General features: G+C 40.3%; 1 protein-coding gene across 1 annotated transcript; it reads right to left on the bottom strand.

Moving 5' to 3' along the window:
• Window positions 1–13317: 13317 nt before the first annotated feature.
• Window positions 13318–21286, bottom strand: LOC109205346 (ERAD-associated E3 ubiquitin-protein ligase HRD1B-like). Its single transcript, XM_019368061.1, has 8 exons — window positions 21136–21286; window positions 20086–20630; window positions 18974–19150; window positions 17510–17659; window positions 17232–17425; window positions 16698–16857; window positions 15401–15641; window positions 13318–14579 (listed from the first exon to the last, which is right to left on the bottom strand). Exons 2-8 carry the CDS (start codon window positions 20616–20618, stop codon window positions 14442–14444), a joined length of 1593 nt encoding a protein of 530 aa, XP_019223606.1. The 5' UTR covers window positions 20619–20630; window positions 21136–21286; the 3' UTR covers window positions 13318–14441.
• Window positions 21287–22912: the final 1626 nt, after the last annotated feature.

Raw genomic sequence — 22912 nt, 5'->3', positions numbered from 1 at the left:
ACTAGTTGATGTTAGTTCACACATTGCTCTAAACGCGGATTTAGGCACAGACCCCGGAGGGAGTGTACGCAGGGAAGCCCGACCTGGTGGTCAAGGAACACAAGGAGTGGGTGATGGGGGAATCAGCCTCCAAGTGATATTCGAGATGTTGCAAGCTCAACAGATCGCCATTGCTCAACTTCAAAGTCAAAATAAGACTCCAAGTGTAGCTGGACATGAAAATAATCGACGTGCTGAGCCAGCGCCAGAAAGGTCAAATGGAAATGACTTGGGGACTGATCCCACCATTATGAGGATGCTCGAAGAGATTACCAAGAGGATCGAGTCCGGAGAAAAGAAGATTGAAGACAATGACAAAAAGGTGGAAACTTATAACTCCCGTGTTGACCAAATACAGGGGGCACCTCCAGTTTTGAAAGGATTAAATGCCAAAAAGTTCATACAAAAACCATTCCCTCAAAGTGCAGCTCCGATGCCTATTCCTAAGAAGTTTCACATTCCCGATAAACCCAAATATAACGGGACGACCGACCCTAACGAGCACATTACTTCATACACTTGCGGGATCAAAGGAAATGACTTGAATGACGATGAGATCGAATCAATCTTATTGAAAAAGTTTGGGGAAACATTGTCGAAATGAGCTATGATTTGGTATCATAACTTACCTCCTAACTATATTGACTCAATTGCTATGTTAGCAGACGCCTTCGTGAAAGCACACGCCGGGGCCATAAAGGTGGCCACGAGAAAATCGGATGTCTTCAAGATAAAACAAAGGAACGAAAAGATGTTGAGGGAGTTCGTGTCCAGGTTTCAGATGGAAAGAATTGAATTACCACCGGTCTCCGATGACCGGGCAGTACAGGCCTTTATGCAGGATTTGAACGAAACGAGTTCGATTGCATCTCGGCAGTTAAAGCGGAACTTGATCGAATATCCAGCTGTAACGTGGTCAGATGTACACAACCATTATCAATCAAAAATCAGGGTCGAGGACGACCAAGCCGTATGTTGATCGGAGGAACAATGGTTCAGGTCGAAACACCCCCAGAAATGATTGGAGAAACGATCGAGGTCAAAGTTCTCGAGGACTCGTGAGTAGGAACGGGTTCGATAAACACACCGATCCCGCGGAGGTACCTCGATTGTCAGAGTATAATTTCAGTGTAGACGCATCAAGGATCGTCTTAGCTATTGGAAGAATCAAATATACCAGGTAGCCCGGGCCAATCCAAGCCGATCCGTCTCAGAGGAATCCAAATTTAATGTGTAAGTATCATGGCACGCATGGTTATAAAACAGAAGATTGCAGGCAACTAAGGGAAGAAGTGGCTCGATTGTTCGACGAGGGCCATCTTCGAAAATTTCTAAGCGATCGAGCCAAGAATCACTTCAGGGAGAGAGATGCGAGAAAAAATGAAGAAGAAGAACCACAACATTTAATCCACATGATCGTTGGCGGCGTCGATGTCCCGCAAGGACCAGTGTTCAAACGCACCAAGGTGTCGATCACAAGAGAAAAACGTACTCGGAGCTACGTGCCCGAGGACGCCTTATCATTCTACGACGAAGAAGCAGAGGGCATATCTCAACCACACATCGACGCCCTGGTAATTTCTATCCTTTTAAATAAAATTCAAGTTAAACGTGTTTTAGTGGATCTAGGTAGCTTAACGAACATAATCAGATCGAGGGTCATAGAGCAACTCGGCCTGCAAGATCAGATTGACCTACATCCCGGGTCCTAAATGGCTTCAACATGGCAAGCGAAACAACAAAGGAAGAAATTATCTTGCCAGTAAACATAGTCGGGACCCTACAATATACTAAATTCCATGTCATCGAAGGTGACATGAGGTATAACGCACTCCTCGGGAGACCATGGATACACAACATGAGAGCAGTACCTTCAACTCTTCATCAGATGATGAAGTTACCAACGGAGGATGGAGTAAAAACATTTTACGAGAGCAACATGTTGCAAAGGAGATGTTTGCTGTCGAGGAAGTGGTGCCGATACTAGAGCCTTCGACCTCGGAGAAATCGAGCACCAAAGGTAAGCAGGCGGCCAAATAGCAATCACCGTCACCAGCCTCGACAGAATCGGAGCAATAGGTAATCGAGGACGAAGAAGAGGATTTCCTTACTCCTCGAACCTTCGTCTCTCCCGAAGAGTCCGATGCAACCAAGTCGACGGTCGAGGAGCTGGAACATGTCATACTGATCGAGTACATGCCCGAGAGAAAGGTATACCTGGGAAAGGGATTAACCCCCGAACTCAGGAAAAAACTCATTCAATTTCTTATTGATAATATGGGTTGCTTTGCTTGGTCCCATTTAGATATGACAGGGATTCCACCGGAAATCACCACACATCGGCTAAGCAGCAATCTGAGGTTCAAACTGGTGAAGCAAAAAAAAAGGCCCCAGTCCGAGGTGAAACATGCGTTCATAAAGGACGAGGTAACCAAACTCCTTAAAATAGGGTCTATTCGGGAGGTAAAATACCCCGAGTGGTTAGCTAATGTAGTTGTAGTTCCTAAAAAAGGAAACAAACTTAGAATGTGTGTAGACTATAAGGACTTGAACAAAGCATGTCCGAAAGTTTCTTTCCCACTGCCCAACATCGATCGTATGATCGATGCTACGGCCGGCCACGAGATCCTAACTTTTCTCGATGCCTACTCCGGGTATAATCAGATTCAGATGAACCTGAAGGACCGGAAAAAGACTTCATTTATTACTAAGTTTGAAACTTATTGTTACAATGTAATGCCCTTCGAGCTAAAAAATGCAGGAGCTACATACCAACGCCTAGCTAACCAAATGTTCGAAGAACAAATAGGTAAAATAATGGAAGTTTATATTAATGATATGTTGGTTAAGTCCCTGCGCGCAGAGGACCATTTAGTTCATTTGCAGGAAATATTCAAAATTTTGAGGAAATATAACATGAAGCTTAACCAGGAGAAATGTGCCTTTGGGGTTGGCTCGGGTAAGGTCTTCGGCTTCATGGTATCGAATCGGGGTATCGAAATTAACCCCGATAAGATCAAAGCTATCGAGGATATCACAATCGTGGATAGCGTGAAGGTCGTGCAAAGGCTAACAGGAAGAATTGCTGCCCTGGGTCGGTTCATTTCAAGGCATCGGATCGGAGTCACCAATTCTTTTCCTTGCTCAAAAAGAAAAAGGATTTCGCATGGACCCCGGAGTGCCAACAAGCCTTAGAAGAATTAAAGCGATATTTGTCAAGCCCGCCTTTGCTTCACACCCCGAAGGTAGATGAAAAACTTTACCTATACTTGGCGGTATCCGAGATAGCGGTAAGTGGGGTACTAGTTCGAGAAGAGCAAGGTACGCAATTCCCTGTTTATTATGTAAGCCGAACTCTAGGAGACGCTGAAACTAGGTACCCTCACTTGAAAAATTAGCACTTGCATTAATAAGCGCATCTAGAAAGCTGAAGCCATATTTTCAATGCCATCCCATACGTGTATTAACCACCTACCCCTTCGAAATGTTTTGCATAAGCCCGAGCTATCGGGCCGATTGGCCAAATGGGCCGTCGAACTTAGCGGGTACGATATCGAATATCAACCCCGAACGACCATCAAAGTCTCGAATCCTAGCTAACTTCGTGGCCGATTTTACGCCGACCCTCGTACCCGAAGTGGAGAAAGAACTCCTGCTAAGTTCGGGTACATCATCGGGGGTATGGACCCTTTTTACAGATGGTGCCTCGAATGTGAAGGGGTCCGGGCATCGCATTGTCTTGAAGCCACCCACGGGTGATACCATTAGACAATCTATTAAAACTTCTAGATTGACTAACAATGAGGCCGAGTATGAGGCCATGATTGCAGGTCTCGATCTAGCTAAAAGCTTGGGAGCAGAAGTCATCGAAGCTAAGTGCGATTCTCTATTGGTGGTAAACCAAGTAAACAAAAGTTTCGAAATTCGAGAGGATAGAATGCAATGGTACTTGGATAAACTACAGGTAACTTTGCACCACTTCAAGGAATGGACGCTAGATCATGTGCCTTGGGAACAAAATAGCGAGGCCGATGCACTTGCTAATCTGGGATCCTCGGTCGAAGAAGACGACATCGTCTCGGGGACTGTCGTCCAGTTATCGAGGTCTGCGGTTGAAGAGGGTCATGCCGAGATAAATTCAACAAGTTTGGCGTGGGACTGGAGCAATAAGTACATCGACTATTTTGAATAGTGGAAAACTCCCATCGGACCATAAAGAATCGAGGGCCCTACGAACCAAAGCTGCTAGGTTTGCATTAGATGAAGGTGGAACATTGTACCGGAGAACATTCGATGGGCCACTAGCGGTATGTTTGGGGCCGGGGGACACCGATTATGTTCTACGAGAAATCCACGAAGGCACTTGTGGGAATCACTCCGGCGTCGAGTCCTTGATTCGCAAAATCATCATAGCAGGAAATTACTGGGACAGTATGGAATAAGATACTAAGGAATTTGTCAAAAAATGTGATAAGTGCCAACGATTTGCACCGATGATCCTTCAGCCCGCAGAATAACTCCATTCGGTCCTATCCCGGTGGCCTTTTATGAAATGGGGAATGGATATAGTTGGACCCCTACCAACGGCCCTAGGTAAAGCTAAGTTTATCTTGTTTATGACTGATTATTTTTCTAAGTGGGTGGAAGCACAGGCCTTCGAGAAGGTCCGAGAAAAAGAAGTTATTGACTTCATCTTGGACCACATCATATGTCGATTCGGGATACCTGCCGAGATTATATGTGACAATGGAAAATAATTCATCGGCAGCAAGGTGACGGAGTTCCTCGAAGCACATAAAATAATGAGGGTTTTATCGACACCGTACCACCCAACTGGAAATGGACAGGCCGAGTCAACAAATAAAACTATCACTCAAAACTTGAAGAAAAGATTGAACGATGCAAAAGGGAAATGGAGAGAAGTCCTACCCGAGGTTCTTTGGACATATCGAACAACATCAAAGTCTAGCACCGGGGCTACCTTGTTTTCTTTGGTATATGGCTCCTAGGCTCTTATCCCTGTCGAGGTTGGGGAACCCAGTGCCAGGTTTCGACATGCATCAGAAGATTCAAATCACGAGGCTATGAATACCAGTCTCGAGCTATTAGATGAAAAACGAGAAGCAACACTCGTTCGGATGGCCACGCAGAAGCAAAGGATCGAAAGGTATTACAATAGAAGGACCCATCTTCGATATTTCAGAATCGGGGACTTAGTTATACGGAAAGTCACCCTCAATACTCGAGACCCGAATGAAGGGAAACTGGGCCCGAATTGGGAAGGACCGTACCGAGTCCTCGGAGTTGTCGGTAAAGGATCTTACAAACTTAGCACGATGGAAGGTGAGCCAAATAATTGGAACGTATCATTGCTCAAACGATACTACTGCTAAGGTATGACTTTATCCTTTTGTCCATTTGAGTTTAAAACTAACTCATTGCAGATTTTAGATCAAAGCTATCGAAGACACCTTTTTTACACGAAGGCCTTAGGTTTTAAAGCATGCGTTGCACTCTTTTTCCCTTAGACCATATTTTGTCCCAAGTGGGCTTTACCGGCAAGGTTTTTAACGAGGCAACGACTATATGCTACCTAAGGAAAACTCGAACAGTATCCAAGGCTTCTTTTCAATCAACCTCGAATACTGGGGGGCATCACTCTCGGAGACCATATTTTTGAGGAAAATACTTCACGCCTAAGAGGGCCTCGATAGGAATAATGGGCCAAACGGTTAGATGAACCGTGTCCATTTAGAATAGTCGAAGCCCCGACGGCAAAACATGTATGCATGTATCAATTATTGGAAGAAGCTTTCTGTTTATATCAAAAACACTTTATGTCTCAAAGAAGACTACTATTATGCGAGCTCTACACTTATAATCCTACGGGAAACGGCTCAAGGGCCAAAGCACGAATACAACCCCGAGATACTCGGGGCACATCCGAGTCATCAAAAACTCGGACTCATAAGACCTCAAAGAGGCATCCCCTCGAAACAAAGGCCAAGGCCAATATACTCGGGGACTAACTTTTTGAACAAGTTTGAAAGGTTACCGGGAAACAAGTCCAGGAGACATACCCGAAAGCTACGGCCATATTAAAGACTACGGTCATATAAAAAGGCTACGGCTAAAATAACGCGGCTCAGAGACGTCCGACTTCTGCCATAAATTAAAGGCCTTCAACACTTTGAAAAAACCGGTTAAATCAGGCTACCCTCGGAAAAAGCAATATATAAAGGGCTTCGATAAATTCAACCCTCGAATAATTTAAAGGCTTCGATAACATCAGCCTTCGAAAAAACCTCAAGAGGTATTCGATTATGTTTACACAAACTAGTTAGGTTCCGATTCGTGGAACCTTCTAAAAACCCAATGGGTACGAAAAATACATGCTAAGGAATAATCAAATTTTCACTAAGTCTTTTAGCCTAAAAGAGGGAAAAATTATATAGCCACCCTAGAGGCTGAATCGGCCCAACTTAAAATCCTAAGGGCCAACTTAAAGAGCCTAAGGGCCGATATATAAGAGCCTAAGGGCCAACTTCAAAAGCCTCAAGGGTCAAAACATATAGAGTTCGAGACCCCATTCTCACTCAACTCGGACTCGAGAGTCCCGACATCCCGAACTCGCATCAAATCGATTTAAACTTAGCTCGAGGACTATTATATTTATCAATATAAACCTAAGGGTTTGTTATGTTCCAAGTCTGAACTAGTACTCAGACCGATCATTCGAGTTATACAATCGAATTTTCCACAAATGCGGATAAAATGAAGTTCAACACAAGTCAAAGTTGAAACAAAGATGTCTTTCTGTATTTCCAAGAAATGTTTGCAAAAGATATTTACAAATACCCACGAGGGATCCTTACACAAAAACACTAAGGCAAAATAAAGAAACCTAAAACTACTCCGGGGCCACATCTTCGGCAGCTGCGTCTTCGGGAGCCTCTTCCTTGGGGACTTCATCTTCATCCCCTCCGCTCTCGGAGCCACTAGATGAGTCATCCTCATCAGAAAGCAAAATGGCAGACTCTTCTTCCAAAGTCTTCACCCTTTCAATATCGGCTTAGAGATTGAAGCCGCGAGCGTGCATCTCCTTGAGGGTTTCCCTCCGGGACTGCCGCCTGACATGGTCAAGTGCACATGATACTTAACTTCAGCCGCAACAGAGATCTCCTTTGCCCGGGCATTAGCTGCTTCAGCGTCGGCTCGGTATGAAGATATGATTGCCTCAACATCAGATTTGGCCTTGGCCAGCTCAACAGCAGACTTAGCTTTAAGCTGCTCGATTTTGCGGCCTCGAGCCAGGCTCTCCTCCTTCACACTTTGAAGCTGGCGTTCGAGTGAAGCTAGCTCCTCCCGAAGAGTTTCTTTCTCAGAGGAAAGACTGTCCATGCCTTGCCTCCACCCTAGGGTCTTGGCCTCCTTCATCTTGAGCTCCTCTCGGAGCTGCTCCACAAGCTCGACCTTTTGTTGAAACTGCAAATTAGAAGACCGATCAGGCAAATCCATAACAAAACTTCGGAGGGAATATTACCTTTTTGATGAGATCGGTTTTTTCTTGGCGAGCCTTTGCCAGTTCGGCCCGAAGATTGCTGATCTACTCCTCTTTCTTGACATAGAGGGTTTTAAGATTGTCCATCTCTTCCGAGATCTTCTTAAGCTCGGCCTCACATCGGGCAAGCTCAGCTCGAGACTTGGAGAATGCTTCCTTATGGAGCACGACGGCCTTCACAAAAACGGATAGGTCAAACTCAGAACGACAAGGATAAAGCACAAGCGTAATTTTAGAGGACAGAAACTTGCTTATTTTAAGAGCCGACAGGCCTCGTCGAAAATAAAAGAAGCATCTGGGTCGGGGCCATCTTCGATCCCTGCAAGGCATTCTCGAAAGATGTCATGCCCTTCGTGGCTCGTCCCCACATCAAAAGTTTTCATGTTCCGAGCATCTCGGATTTGCCCCTCTGAGAACTCAGGACCAGACGGCGACTCATCCACGTTTATCACCCCTAGAGACCCACTTAGGGTATTCTCTTCTCTTTGAGGTACCTCGGGACCAGGCCCCTCGGCCTCACCCTCCAAATGACCTCCGAGATGAGGTGCCTTTTTGCTGCCCGATAGCTCGGGGACTTTCCTTGAACTGCCTTCGGAGATCTCTTCGATTCTAGAATGAACCACGTCAGCCACCACCGGTTCTACAGACTTCGAAGCATCGGTACTTCCTCTTTTACGAGCTACCAACAGGCAGTCGTCATCTTCTTATTCTTCCTGTTCCCGAAGGCGTTGGGCCATTTCTGGAGATAAGACACCGTGTCGGCCTTAGGCTTTCGAGCTGCGCGTTTCTTGGGCTTTGGGGGATTTGCAGGCGACCCCCTTTTTCTTTTCTTTTCTTTAGAAAGCTTCGGGATCTCTTCTTCACCAGCCGGGGGCGGCCGTATAGCAACGCCGTCTCCGAGGCCTGCATAAAAACAAAGTAAGTATTCCACCAAAGAAATACAAGTAAACAAACAAGGGAACTCACCATGATTTTTAGCCTCCCATCGGCCCTTGGCCAAGTCTCGCCAGCAACGCTCCGCATACGAGGAAGTGGAAGCCAGTTTTTGGACCCAACCTTCGAGGTCTGGGACCGCACAAGGAAACCAAGCAGCAGCTACACCATCGAAAAAGGGTTAGACCAAGGGAAAAGATGAAGTCGAGAAAAAGAAGAGAGAGCACGGTATAAAGTTACTATGTACTTACGTTTCATGTTCCATTCCTCGGGAATGGCATCCTTTCAGCAGGAATCAGGTCAGAGGTCCTGACTCGGACAAACCGGGTCATCCATCCTCGGTCTTTGTCCTCATCGATGCTGGAGAAGAGAGATTCTGAGGATCGGCGTTGTAGTTTTATCAAGCCACCTCGATAAAGTCGGGGACTATATATCCTGATAAGATGGTCGAGGGTGAAAGGCATCCCCTCGACCTGGCTGGAGAAAAATCTGATCAAATGAACGATTCGCCAGAATGAAGGGTAGATTTGGCCAAGGGTCACTTGGTATTGTTGGCAGAAGTGAAGAATAACTGGATGGGACCCAGAGCTGGATTTGCAGGGCCCACCGTGAATGGGTAGGTATACACACTTAAGTACCCCGCTTTATATGTAGTGATGCCCTCCTTGGGGGAAGGGATCACTATGTTCTTTGTTCTCCCACTTGCAGTCCTTTCTTACCTGATCAAGCTCGCCCTCAATTATCAAACAAATGTATCGGTACATGGGCTCACATCGACTTGGTGTCGATACAGGTTTTTCAATTTTGAATATCAGATGTTGTTTTGCACGGCGGGGGAATACACTCCTCGATACGAGGTGGTACTACTGTTTTACTTTTGGCTGGTCGCGATAATGAAGAGGCTTTTTCTTTTTGCAGCACAGATTTAGATGTTTTGGCCCTTATGGTGTAGAAATTCAGAGAGGAAATGAAGTAAAGGTGAGCTAAAGAGAAGGATGAACTCAGAGAAGTTGAAGGAGCTGATGAGATTTTGAAAACGATTAGAGAAATAAAGTTTGCAAATTTGTGAAGTTGGCCTATTTATAGAGGTCGCTAAAGCGTATTGGGGAAGCCAAGTAGTCGACCGTCAACTGCCTCCAATTAATGACTTTGGGAACTGCACGAAAGCGACGTTTCAGTCACTTCGAGCGTTCACGTCACGGGAATGACATCGTCATTAGAGACTCCGGAGAATTAGGGTTCAAATCGTTTCTTATCGCCTTGCTTTAAGAAACGCTGGGACTATCTGTATACGGTTGAAATCGTATGCCTCCAACCTATAGGCTCGAGGGGTCGTCTTAAGCCCGAGTCCAAGCAAGTTCGAGTTCAAGCTCGAGGGCCCAGATCCGAGCTCGAAAACATGATGCAATGCCCGAAGATAGGAGTGCGAGGAATACCGAAGTCAAGTATGTTTGACCTCGAAATTGTACCGTTATGGGTTTGTAACAGAATGAGACTCCTGCCACGTCCCAAGATCATGACGCAAATCCCGGGAATAGGATTGTACGATTCCGTACTAGGTGGTTAGACAGCTGTATCAAGAATATTTCTTACTGTAAAATAGAAATGTACCTTATTTAGGGTTCCCCTATTATATAAAGGGGACCCCAATCATTTGTAACATCATCTCATCATTAGCAAGAATATACTATCCTGCCTTTTTCTCTTACTCTTCATCAGAATTGTTCTTTACTGTCCTTTATATTTTTTGTTCTTACTTTATTGCTCTTAGTCCATCTCGAGGTCACTAAGCTCGAGGTCACCACTGCTGAGTAACATTGGTTTGATTCACTTATTCCTTTTATTTCTATTTCATATTTCTTGAATACTAATTGGTATTGAATTTAATCACATATCTTTAAAACCACAAATCAAATTTAATTGTTACTCGTATTTTCGAGGTAAACAGAAAATAATGAGGTATCATGCAGAAGTTAGTAAAGCAAACCTTGAATGACGAAAAATCAGATAACAGAAGAGAAATATATCAAAAGAGACACAAATATTTAATGTGGTTCGGTCAATTGACCTACGTCCACAGGCGGAGATGAGCAATCCACAATATAAAAGAGAGCACAAATATCGAGAGAACAACCTCACAAAGAGGCAAACACAAGTAGCACGCTAATATTTGTCCCGCAATTCTCCCCCTAAAAAAGACTCTCAAAACCCATATGGCTACATTGTGGATGTTGATGAATGAGAAGGAAGGATCCTCGATTTATAGATGTCCAAACATTTTCCTCCAAGAAAATAGACTAGCCAAATATGGGAGATTTATAATTTCATTGTAAAAGAGGAAACCCCAGCTATGGTAAATATGTTGCCCTTTCGTTTAAGAAATAGAAAAACCAAATATGGTAAGAAAACCAGAACAACCGCCTAACACTTTGATCAATACAAATCTTTTTGACTTTATCGAGCATATAGGAAATGTAGCTTCCCTATTGGTATGAAATATTGAATTTGTCTCTTAACCATTTTTTAGTAGGAAAAATTACGTGACACAACAAACATAAACATTTTACCATTCGTAGCTATACTTTTCAGAAAATTTCAATTCATAGTTATATTTGATTTTTTATAGCAAATCGACATGTAATATTGAAACAAGAGATCAATTGTTTTGAAATGAAACAAGAGAGCAACAAGTTCTCGTAGCTCAGTTGGTTAGACCTCCCCGAATACAGTCGATACAGGTTGTATCCTTTGTCTCACCCTTGTACTTCGTCTTGGTTTTATTCGTTACGCAAACGCATAAAGTTGATATAGGTTGTGTTCATTTGATACGGGTTGCATTAATTGCTCAAAGGAATACAGTTGATATAGGTTATGTTCGTGGATACCGGTTGTATCCTTTGTATACACCCCTATATTTCACCTTGGTTTTATTCGTCGCATGAATGAATACAGTTGATATAGGTTGTGTTTGTTGATACAGAGCGCGAAGGAATACAATTGACACAAGCTATATTCGTTGCTCGTCTGAATACAAGTGATGCAAGCTGATAACAAATAAACATCAATTATGAATGGTAATTAGGTAAACTATAGGTAGATATGGTAATTAGGCTCTAGATTGTAGTGCTTTATGAAAATTCCTCTTTTTAATATTGATGGTATTCTATTATATCGACATAATACTCTTCCTAGAAGGTGGTCGAGGGATAAGGTGCTCTTTAGGTGTATCAAATTTTTGTTTTTGTCTGGGTAATTTCGCAATTATTAACAAAACAAATTCTTAGTATTCTATTCTTTATTAATTATTAATGTTTGTAGTATAACCTCATTTTCACATAGACAATATTCTATTCATCACATTTTAATTTTATTGAAAAATATTTAACTGAGTACTAGTTAACGTTAGTTTGACTTTATATTATGTTGGTAATAACAATAGACTAAGGGGTCGTTTGGTTGGAACATGATTTATACCGGTATAAGTTATGCCGGTATAAGTTATATTGGATAAGTTATGCTGGGAATAGTGATGCTGAGATTGTTGTTTATTCATTGTATGGTATATTGTATTAAGAATGACAATTGCATAATTTCTAAGAAGAAGGTATAAGTTATATCGGTGCTAATTACTCCACCTTCTATAAGGTATAAGTTATCCCAGTGTTAAATTAACACCGGGATAACTTATACCTAATTTGCTAACCAAACATAGTATTAATGTGGTATTAAATTTTTATACCACCCTTATACCTTTTTATACCTCATACCAAACGACCCCTAAAGATATTAACACAACGGTCGAAATGTTAGTTTATAAATAAAGGGTCAAACGTTTCAAAAACGTTAAAAACATATAGAATGTCATATATATTAAATCGGATAGTAGAAAATTTTAGTGGAACTGTTTTTGTTTGTATTTGTATTCCTAGAACGATAATCTTTTCCACAAAAATGCTAATTCACGTGCAGTCCCAAGTAAGTGCATTGTTCAAGCTCCATTAATCCAAAGCTGGTTTTTGAGAAGGGGAAGGTTATCAAGTGTTTTTCCTACTATTATATGGTAAGGAAAAGGGCCTAAACTACCTCTATCATTTGCTAAATGGTTTATAAATACCCTCCGTTCATCTATCCGTCCAAAAAAATACACGACGTTAATTCTATTAACAAAAATGCCCCGCGACTAATGGCACAATTGGTGGGTTTTTCATTTAATGACGTGGCGATTTTTAACTCGTGGCAATCTTTGATTGGAACAAAGAAAGGATATTATTTCAACTCATTTATCTTATCCAACCCATTTACAAAAATGGGCAGTATCTATCACACCCAGTCCCACTCATCTGACCTCCCCCTTTCTTCTTCTCCAGTTGGGACACTTTATATACACAACAACAAATTAATTAAAGAATAGATAAAACCCAAAATCAAATAACCCGAAATTCAAACCAGATTCGGAAATTTCTCCAATCAAACAAACCAGATTCGGAAATTTCTCCAATCAAACTCAGGATAAGTATTGAAACTCTTAAATGAAAAATCAACAGATACGTTTGGGTTGTTAAGTAAGAAGACAAGGATCAAAACAAACCAAAAATCTGAAACAAAAAAATTGAGTCCAGATGCTAAAATTATCCAAATATATCAATCAAATCTAGGAGCGTAAAGAACCTAGCTAATGAAGAACGACAAGAACGACTACTGGAAAAATAAAGATCAACATCAACAATGGGAGCCTTCATCTGAAAATTTCTCCGGCCAAAGTGAAGCTCTATTCTTTCCTTCAGTTTTTGAGAGACTTTTCGAGTCACTCAAGAAACTAGCTTGAAACAACGGACAATTTCAGGCGATGCTCGAACAGAAGGGTTCAACTCTGGCCGGTCAATAATATTTTGAGATTTGTCCGTCGTTGCCTTTTGTACTAATACTTTGTACCCTTCTCCGGGCCTCCGGCAGTGTGGAGTGACGGCAGTAGCAAGAAAGAGTTAGATAAATAAATATGGGTTCGATGCTAGAAAAAAGGAGAAAAAGAAGAGCAAAATAGAAAACATAGAAATAAAATAGAAGAAAAAACAGAGAACTAAGGAAGAAAAAGCCATGGCTGGTTGTCGGTGAAAGGTGCAAAGTTGGAAGAATAGGATTGGAAAAATAAAACGAGTATAAGGTTCTAAATTGGGAAAGAAGACAGTAAAATATGTGGGTGTAGGGTTAAAAGAGTGGGTATAAGGTAAAATGAGTGGGTCGGATCGGTTTAATGGGTCGAAAAAGACCCAAATACAATGTCAGCCCCACTGAGCCACGTGAACAAATGAAAGAACGCCACATCATTTAATGAGATGCCCACATGGAGTTCCGTTAGTCGCGGGGTAAATTTAAAAATAGAAATAACGTCCTATATATTTTCAGACAGATAGATGGACGGAGGGTATTTATAAACCATTTATCATACGATAGAGGTACTCTACGCCCTTCTCCGTATATCGTATGTGAAAGAGTAAAATCATCTAGTCTAAGCTCTGGCAGATAAACTGCAATAAATTCCCATTGTGTGAGTTATAAAAGGATAACAAAATTGTTATTTCCCCTGAAATGTCTCACATAAGGGGAAAAACTAAAGAAGAAGAATAAGAACGAACAAGAGTGTGAAGTTTATTTAAGGAAAATTGTGTGTAGCACATAATAAGTGAAGTAAAACTCAAAAGGAGTACCAAGATTTTTGAGATCCTCAAGAAGAAATCCTATCAGAAGACAGAAGTAGTCAGTTGCTGAACTAAAATACAACACTTTCCAGAGCACTCGAGAATTATACAACTTACAGAACCTCTTGTAAATTCCATTGTTCAATTGCTATTTCTAACTGTACGTCCAAACTTCAGCCTGCACTTACGACAAATATACAGTTGTGCTAGCTTCACATTTCTGCGCCTTCGGTTTGTCCTTGAGAGAGCTCTGGCAAAATTGTTTTTCCCTTACTATCAGAAATTCTTACAGCATCTGCTGATTTCTGTGTGTTTGGATTCTCTAAAAGCTTGAGCTGGTTTTGCAAAACCTGATCATAAATACAGGGTACAGGGGCATAATTGAATGAGAATTAAGCTCTCCGTGAGAGAATAAACAAAAGCATTACAGAAAACAGAGAGAAAAGGTAAGAAAAAACAATCATCCAACATAAGAATCCGGTCCACTATAAAGCAGCCAAGTGCATGATTCATATATCTCATCCACCAAGCATTAAAATAAAATTCACCCCCCCCCCCCCCTCCCCGCCCAAGAAAAATGATATAATAACAAATAAAGCAAAGCTTGCAATTGTCTAAAAATAGTAATAAAATCCCAGATTAACATTCCAATCCAGACTGTTAATGAACTCTACCTAGAGATCATTGTCCACAAACAAACTAATGAATCGAATGAATCATAAATACCAAACAGGAGCCATGTGAGCTTTAAATTACTTAGAGAACAAAGAAAGGAAATACTCAAGGAATAACAGTGTACAACTCATCCCAGAAGATCTAATAGGTTATCAGATGTTCCTTAATCCAGAACTTAAAATCACGATATTCTCTTAAAGAAAATTATCTTGCAGTTCGCTAAGATTAACAACGGTTTTTCCAGAATATTTCTTGGAATAATTTACACAAACAAATGTGAGTAGAATTGACAAAGGAGCATAAGGTCATTTCAATAACTTTATAACTCTAAACAAACATAGGTGAGTAGAATTGAAGAAAAGACCACACTTCAAGTTCAACGCATGTAGAATTCATTTGTGCATTGGGAATTTACCTGCTCTTTTACAGAGCAATACCAAATGTATAATAGAGGCATATAGAAAATGTTACCAATCAAGCAAAGAAACTTTAATACCTCAATTTGTTGCTGTAAAAGTATCTTATGGGCCTCAAGTTGAGCATTTGGAATACTAAGGTTGTTAGCACCAGGATACTGAAAAGGGAGGAAACCACATTGTGGATATTGAGCAAAGGGCATATTTGCTAACTGATGTTGCGGTGACTGTTCATTTGATGCCCGCTCCCCATCTGGGTGCACATTGACAGAACTGCCTGTTGGACTATCGGACGGAGGAACTGGAGCATATCCAGGAGACCTGCAAGCAAGACCCCATTGTTTCAATTTCCTTCCAACAGTTATGAAACTTACTAAAATACAGACTCCCTCTTCAACTGCCAAAACAGAAAGAAAGAAAACAGGAAAGGAGGTGGCATTGTCAAAAAGTTGAACTTGAAGCAGCCACCTTCCACCTCATTCTGCATCAACCATTAGTTTCTATCGCAGAACAAAGAACTACAAGTTGAAGGCAACCTCATTGACAGTCATGGACAGCTAAATGAGCAGCTATTAATAGAGGGTCCATGACAAGCAAGTAATTTCTAGGAAACTGACCCAATTGAGTGAATCGGAAATGACCCACAATCAGACTAGTGATTACATCACAATCCCTGAAGGCATGCTAGTGCGAGACATTGTTTGCAAATTCAAAATTTCATGCTCAATTCATCTCATGCAGAGCTATATTTGACTTTCCAAATACCAAGACGACACTTAAAATGGATCTATTTTAAATGTTTATTGGGTAGCATGTAAGAGGCACAAGTTAATTATGTAATTTTATAAAAATCGGAATAGGAAAAAAGAAGCGCAGTGGTATAGATTGTAACCTCTGTACCACGTAATATGCTAACAAAAGTTTCTTTTTAAGAAAGATATTTATTTGAGAAGCACAAGAAATGAACGTCCAACGTAGCCATCCAGTGGCAACGCAAGGACAAAGAGAAAAAGCAGGAGTTGACTTATCCATAGAATTTAAAAACAAAAACCAAAATAGATCTGCCCTGTGTAAAAGAGCAGTGCAGTAATAAAGTGCACAAGAGAGCGGACCCTTTACCAAGTGATAACAACTTTATGTTGTTAAACGAAGCAAGTATAACAAAGATGAAACTCCCTCTTACTGGTGTCTACAATGAAATCCTATCTAACCTGCTTGTAATGTTCCTAAATTTACTTATCGCTAACTAGTAGGCTGAAAAAGGAATATAGACAGGTATACTTCAGCTTTTCATATCTGTAAGATGAGGAAAGGTCTAAAAATATGCAAAGCAAATAATCAATAATGTGTCTACATAAAAGATAAGAAAATCAATACCACAATAGCGTTGGTACAGAAGGGTAAACAAAGGACTTCTGATAAACTGCTGCTGCTGCAGCAGCAGCTTGGAGTCTAGCCTGGTGTTGGCTAACATTATTATTTGCCACGGTATTTGCTTGCGAACTCTGAGATGTACTTGCACCACTTGATCCAGGGCCTGAGAGAGAATTAACAAGGGTTTAGTAAAATATATACAAGTGCCACATTCATTCATTTGTACAAAAAACATATATACGTGAAAGTGTCCCATCTCTGGATTAGCTATTCCGACATGACTGTCATCCTTAGGATACGGAAACTAGACATACAATCACTTCTCGAAAAAAAGAAAAAAAAATAGACATACAATCCACAATCATAGTGACAACAACAAAGTATAAACCTCGGGAAAAAAAATTCAGAACCACCCTCAAAAAAAGTCAGAAGTCTGCCATCGGACGGCCTGCTATTAATGAGATTCACACTTCAGCACTTATGCTACAATTTGATGCTCGAAAACAGATTATTAGCAATGAATGGAAAGACTTATACCTTGTTGAGCATCTGGTCGCGATCCTACCACATTCGTCCCATTTTCAGCTGGCACAACAAGGGCTCTGCAAGTAGGACAGGTGTGTTGACGCTCTAGCCATGAACGGAGGCAATGCACATGAAACAGATGCCCACAAATAAGTTTCTTAGCAGTGGTCATCTCCTCACGACATATGATGCAGGTAGCATCACTTCTGCATAAGCATAGAAGTAACTGATTACATTAGAAAGTTGCGAAGAAACCAAAAATATACAAAAGCTATGAGTGATCAACTTACACATCGAGCTCTTCTGGTGTAGCATCTGGAAAACGGTCATTCATATTTGAAGTGATCTTCCGATAGCGTATGTAATCGGCAACTCGAATCTTGAAGTTGCGGAATGTCTCATAAAGCTCCCGAATCAAATGCAGGGGCACGCCATAGTTCCTAGAAAGTAGAAGAAAACAAATAAAATATAAATGCTAAGCAAGGAAAAGGAAACGAAGATGAACAAGTAACATGAAAAAAACCAAGTGAGGTGTCTCAATGTACTAATAACAGAAGCAAAAGAAAAAAAGGCTTAATAAACAAGCCTGAGTCAAAGAATTGAAAGTAACATCAACATAGATAAAGAAGAATGAGCGCTTCTATCAAAAGGCATACAGATCTGCAGAACAAGCAACAAGAATCACACACCAGCTTGACTATGTAACTATGTCTACCTCAGGAACCTTAGTAAGGTTTTGGAACATTGTGCTTCCCTATTTCTAAATGTCCCTCATAAAGAGGCAGAGGATCAAAAAGAACATGGTGAATTCTTTAACACACAACCCCCCCCCCCCCCCAAAAAAAAACATGTGAACTGCTGGCAGCTGCAAGGTTTATTTACCAAAAAGAATGTCCCCAATCGTACATGAACCGATAATGTGTTTCAGATCCTATTATAAAAAAGGAAAGCCTCCAGGGGAAAAAGAGAAATGATGTACTCAAGTGGATTCATCTTAGTACCAGTTTACCAACAGAAAGTACCAAGCACATCGTAGAAATGAACATGCTTCACTGTCACCTATTTCATCATCACAAAATAATGATAACTTCCATTAGGGTGGCCCAAAAATTATGTATCCTCGGCACTCCTTCCAACACATAGGCAAAGCCGGCCACAGAACGTGCAGGGAGATCTAACAGTCTAACAGGGCCTATTGATCCAGAAACTTGACTGAAGAAAATTTAAAAAAGGAAAAAAAAGGTTTCAGGGAAACCTATAAATGTGGCTCATTTGGTTCACAGCAACGACAACCAATTATATATGAATGCTGGTGTGCGGCCAAACTTCTAGCTCTCAGTTCATTAATACTATAATCCCAAATTCTGTATATTTTCAACTCTATTCTAAATCTTGTGTTGGTGAGACCAAGTATAATAAGATGAGAGCAGCTTTTTTGCAACAAAATTGGCAACTGATATCATCAATAAATTTCTAGATAATGAAAACGGAATGGACTAATAAATGTTTCCTTACGGGAAAAAAAGTGAAAGCAGTCAAATAAATGGATGGATAGATGGATGGAGCTTTCTACAAGAAACCATGGCTGCTCTTGATCACAATAGAAACTTATGTAAGAGAAGGATAAAATTTTTTATATCCAGAAGAGATACACCTCTATATAATTACTCTTTTTTAGCTGTTGGTAGAAAAACCTCTAGACAGTTTATGAGCAGAGAAATAAACAGCAAAATAGAAGTTAAAATTTGACTTACATGAAAATCACCATGAAGAAGCACAAGTACAAAGACAAGTGGAGCAAGTCTCGGATAAGTTCTAAGTAGAAAGTATAGACAGGCTTCTTCTCCCATTGTCCTTCCATAAGCATGTCGCTTATGTAGAAGACATATTTTACAAAAGTTGAGACAGTTGTTGTCGCAAGTATCATGTACCTGAATCATTACCCAAAAGAAGTTGCTCGTCGTTAGGGAGAAGAATATAGGATACAGTTAACATGATCAAACTGCAGTTAGGAAAACGAATACGAGAAGTAATCAAGTTCAAGAACATATTTCCAACAACTAGATATACTAATACTTAGTAACCACAGTCTTGAAGTTCCCTCATGATGATCCTCAACTTGACATCTGGAGAGTATATACTGAAAGCTATGATGCAGAACTTAAGAACGATACGCGAATCAGCCATGTGTTAATAGAATTCATGGATATAACAATGTTAGTACATGCATGAAAAAACCAAAGGATTCTAACCAAACAGTGAATCATCATTAAAATATACATTATAAAAGATCAATCCTAGCAAAGAGGATTGAAAATTGGGTGTACTAACATCTTTACCTGATTAAGATTTGTAACGTAGCTTACATGACATACGAGATAAGACTGCTATTCCAAGAGATTTGACACCATCCAGCCCTTACAATAGACAAATCAGGTTTCTAACAAACAAGAGCTTTAACAATGCAATACTAATAAGTATACCGAAATCACGGCATTTTGCATCAGCTTAGAAGATAAGCAAAGTAGGAACTGTGTAAAAGAAAATAGCATTCTTAGATCCAAAGCCTACTGTCAACTTTGTTAACGCGCCAGCACACACATAAACATGATACAATCCATGCTCCAACCAAGTGATTTGTAAGGCATGAAACACGACTATGGAGGCCCTCAATCTAATAAGACTACTAACGTCTCTTTATTGTTTTTTGAAAAGGTAAGGTAGTAAGACTACTAACATCTCTAGCTTCTTCTCTTGGAATATCACTCGCAGTAGTAAAAACACCACAAAGTAGTAGTGGAACTCATGGAGCACATATTAAGCAAAAAAGGGAGCAACAACAGTGAGTCAGAAGAGCTTGACTTACTCGAATGCAAAGAATAGAGAAACAGATGCCTGTCTTGTCTGTATCAAATAGCTGACAGAGTCGTACAAGAAGAGACTGTCTATGAGGAGGAGAAAGCCCAAGAAGGAGACTATGCGAACGTGGGATAATGTAGTAACAGTTGGAGTTGTTTCAATATACTCAACCCTCTTTTGAGCCAACCAGTGCAAGCCCTTGATAAGCAAGAGCGCAGTTACCATTGCAAGAAACATAACTGAGAAGTCTTGCCGGAAAATTGTGATGGCAAAAAGTATTTCCATGAGTTCCCTCCAAGACTGCTCGTTCAGCCTCTCCACCTCAGCCTCTCGAAGGGAACCAAGGAAGATTTTCTTAGTCAGCTGCCACAAAATGCACATGAGGACAAGACCCATATTAAGAAGAAGCACCAGGCTGATCTTGGACGTTGATAAATAAACCATTGCTGGGTAAAATTGGCCTCTGCTATTAAATGCATGATAAATAACGGCCAGTGTAGCTATTATGCTAAGCCCCGCATAAGTTTGTAACCTCATCATCTTCTATAAATCCTGTCAATACCAAAAGCTTTAAATCAGATCAAATAAAAGAAGAAAATATATTTATCTCCATAAATTACAAGTGTTAAAAGGGATGGTTTTTGGTGTTCTAAGCTAAAAAATGAAAGAGCATCACGTTAATTTACATCCTAGGTTATAAAAAAGGCCAAACATCAAAACTATGCATGTTTGTAGATCGATTCCACCAGATATTTGGATCCTGACCTAATGCCACAATAGAAACAATAAACTTACGAATTAAAGAACAGATTTCAGAAATTTTAGTATGATTCTGAGATTTAAATTACCTCTAGAACCAGAAGAAAAATATTTTAGTAAATTTTGTATGAATCAGACGCGAATAGAGCAAAGTAATGGATACAGGGGATTCGATTAGCTGACTGAACCGGTTTGGGATAGACAGCAGTTGATTGAATGATTGACTGAAGATAGAAACAGCAAATTAAGGGTTACGAAATGCGTTGGGTTCACATATATGATAAGGAGAGCAACTTACCCGTCAAAGTTACCGTACCCTAACAGCGATTCCTTAGCTATTCCTTGAAGGCGTCTGTAAAGGGTTGGATATATGAGTACCTGAAGAAATTAAGTTTGATAGCCATGGGAGAAGGTGGATGAGGAGGGGAAAGGAATTTGTTTTTCGCGTCATCGTGGGAGGTTTAGCCAATTGTTATTTGCCACGTGTGCATTCACAACGCACAACCTGACCCGATCCGGCAACCAAAACGGTTTTCAACTGAAATTTTTTTCTTGATTACACCCTGTATTTCTAAATCACACATTTACATCCTCTTTGTAGTAAATTTAAACACTTCCAACCCATGTATATTAAAAATAATAATTCAAAGATTAAGAAAAAGACCTTTGAATCAATAAAGAATCAAACTCGATTAATTGACTTACGGATAAGCCATTTCTAGAATATCCATGGAACAATCTTGTATGCACAAACATGAATTATGTAAGAATTGAATACCGAGGAATCGAAAAATTAGATATAAAGAATTTCAGATAATTGAAAACTGAATAAGGCATAAAAGTTTAGAAATTTAAAAATCAAGTTTGAAGATTGAATCTACAATGGCTAGTTAGGGGTGGGCATATATCGGGTAAAACCGATAACCCGAACCGTTAATTATTTATTGGATTATCGGTATTGGGTTATTGGGTTAACGGTTCGGTAACGGGTTAAAATAAATTTTTTATTGGGTTATCGGTTTGGCAATTCTGTTATTAGGTAAAACCGATAACCCAATAAGGATTAACTAATTTACTAGTTTACCCTTAAGTATATACATACTAGGGTTTCATAATTCATACTTCATAGTTCACTCTTTGATTTCCCTATTCTTTCTCAGTTTCTCCGCCTCACGCCCTCACCAGTCAGCCTGTCAAGACTCAGGCCGGCGTCAGTCGCATTTCTCGGCTCCTTTCTTTCACTCGTCAGTCGCATCTTCACTTCATTTCTCAGATCCATCAGATTCTTCAGTCGCATCTTCTTCACTCTTCAGTCGCATTTCTCGGCCGCATTCTTCAGCTTCATCTTGATTCTTCGTGTAAGTTTTTTGTTGCTTCATCTTCATCTTTCTCTTAGTTTGTTTAAAAGCATTCTAGATCTGAATTTTTCTTAGTTTGTTTGAAAGCTAGAGTGAGATTTGTTGTGTATTTGTTATTCATTTAGATCCCTTGTATTTGCAGAAAGTGTCGAAGTAAAAATATGACTGATTCTATTTTTTCGTCACCGACTGATATTGGAATTTTTGTTTATAATTTTTGGGTTGAAGAATGAAAGATAGAAACTTCGGTTAGTGTTTATTTATTGGATATTGCAGTAAATTTAAATTCTTGTGAAATAGAACAGTTCTGAAAAGAGTTATTAGCAAAACAGTTCTTAAAATGTTATAAAACTGTTTTAGCAAAACAGTTTTATACCGAAACTATTTTATACATTGCGAACCTGTTTTAGTTGTTTTATCTTATCGGGTAAACCGATAACCGAACCGATAATGATAGATAACCGATTAACCGATAACTGATAACTAATATCTTATCGGTTTGGTTATCGGGTTATGATATTTTTAAACCGATAACCGATAGGCAAAACCGATAATATTCATAACCGAACCGAACCGACCGATGTCCACCCCTATGGCTAGTAATGACTAAAAGGAAAATATCCAACAATTGTTTAAGTAAGTATAAGTTGATGTAGAGTTTCAAGAGAGTAAGACACACAATAACTTAAAAACAAAAAAGATCAGCACAATTACCTA

The sequence above is a fragment of the Nicotiana attenuata genome, unplaced genomic scaffold, assembly GCF_001879085.1.
Source record: "Nicotiana attenuata strain UT unplaced genomic scaffold, NIATTr2, whole genome shotgun sequence".
Classification (NCBI taxonomy): domain Eukaryota; kingdom Viridiplantae; phylum Streptophyta; class Magnoliopsida; order Solanales; family Solanaceae; genus Nicotiana; species Nicotiana attenuata.
The sequence above is the reverse complement of the archived record's forward strand: the minus strand, read 5'-3'. Positions and strand labels throughout refer to the sequence as shown.

Excerpts from the sequence above, each read along its gene's own strand:
- LOC109205346 (XM_019368061.1), bottom strand. The coding sequence starts at position 20,618 with ATGATGAGGTTACAAACTTATGCGGGGCTTAGCATAATAGCTACACTG. Across the intron at positions 19,151-20,085 it reads TCTCTATTCTTTGCATTCGA|GTACATGATACTTGCGACAA; the intron begins GTAAGTCAAGCT and ends GTAATGATTCAG. Across the intron at positions 17,426-17,509 it reads ACACCAGAAGAGCTCGATGT|AAGTGATGCTACCTGCATCA; the intron begins GTAAGTTGATCA and ends ATGCTTATGCAG.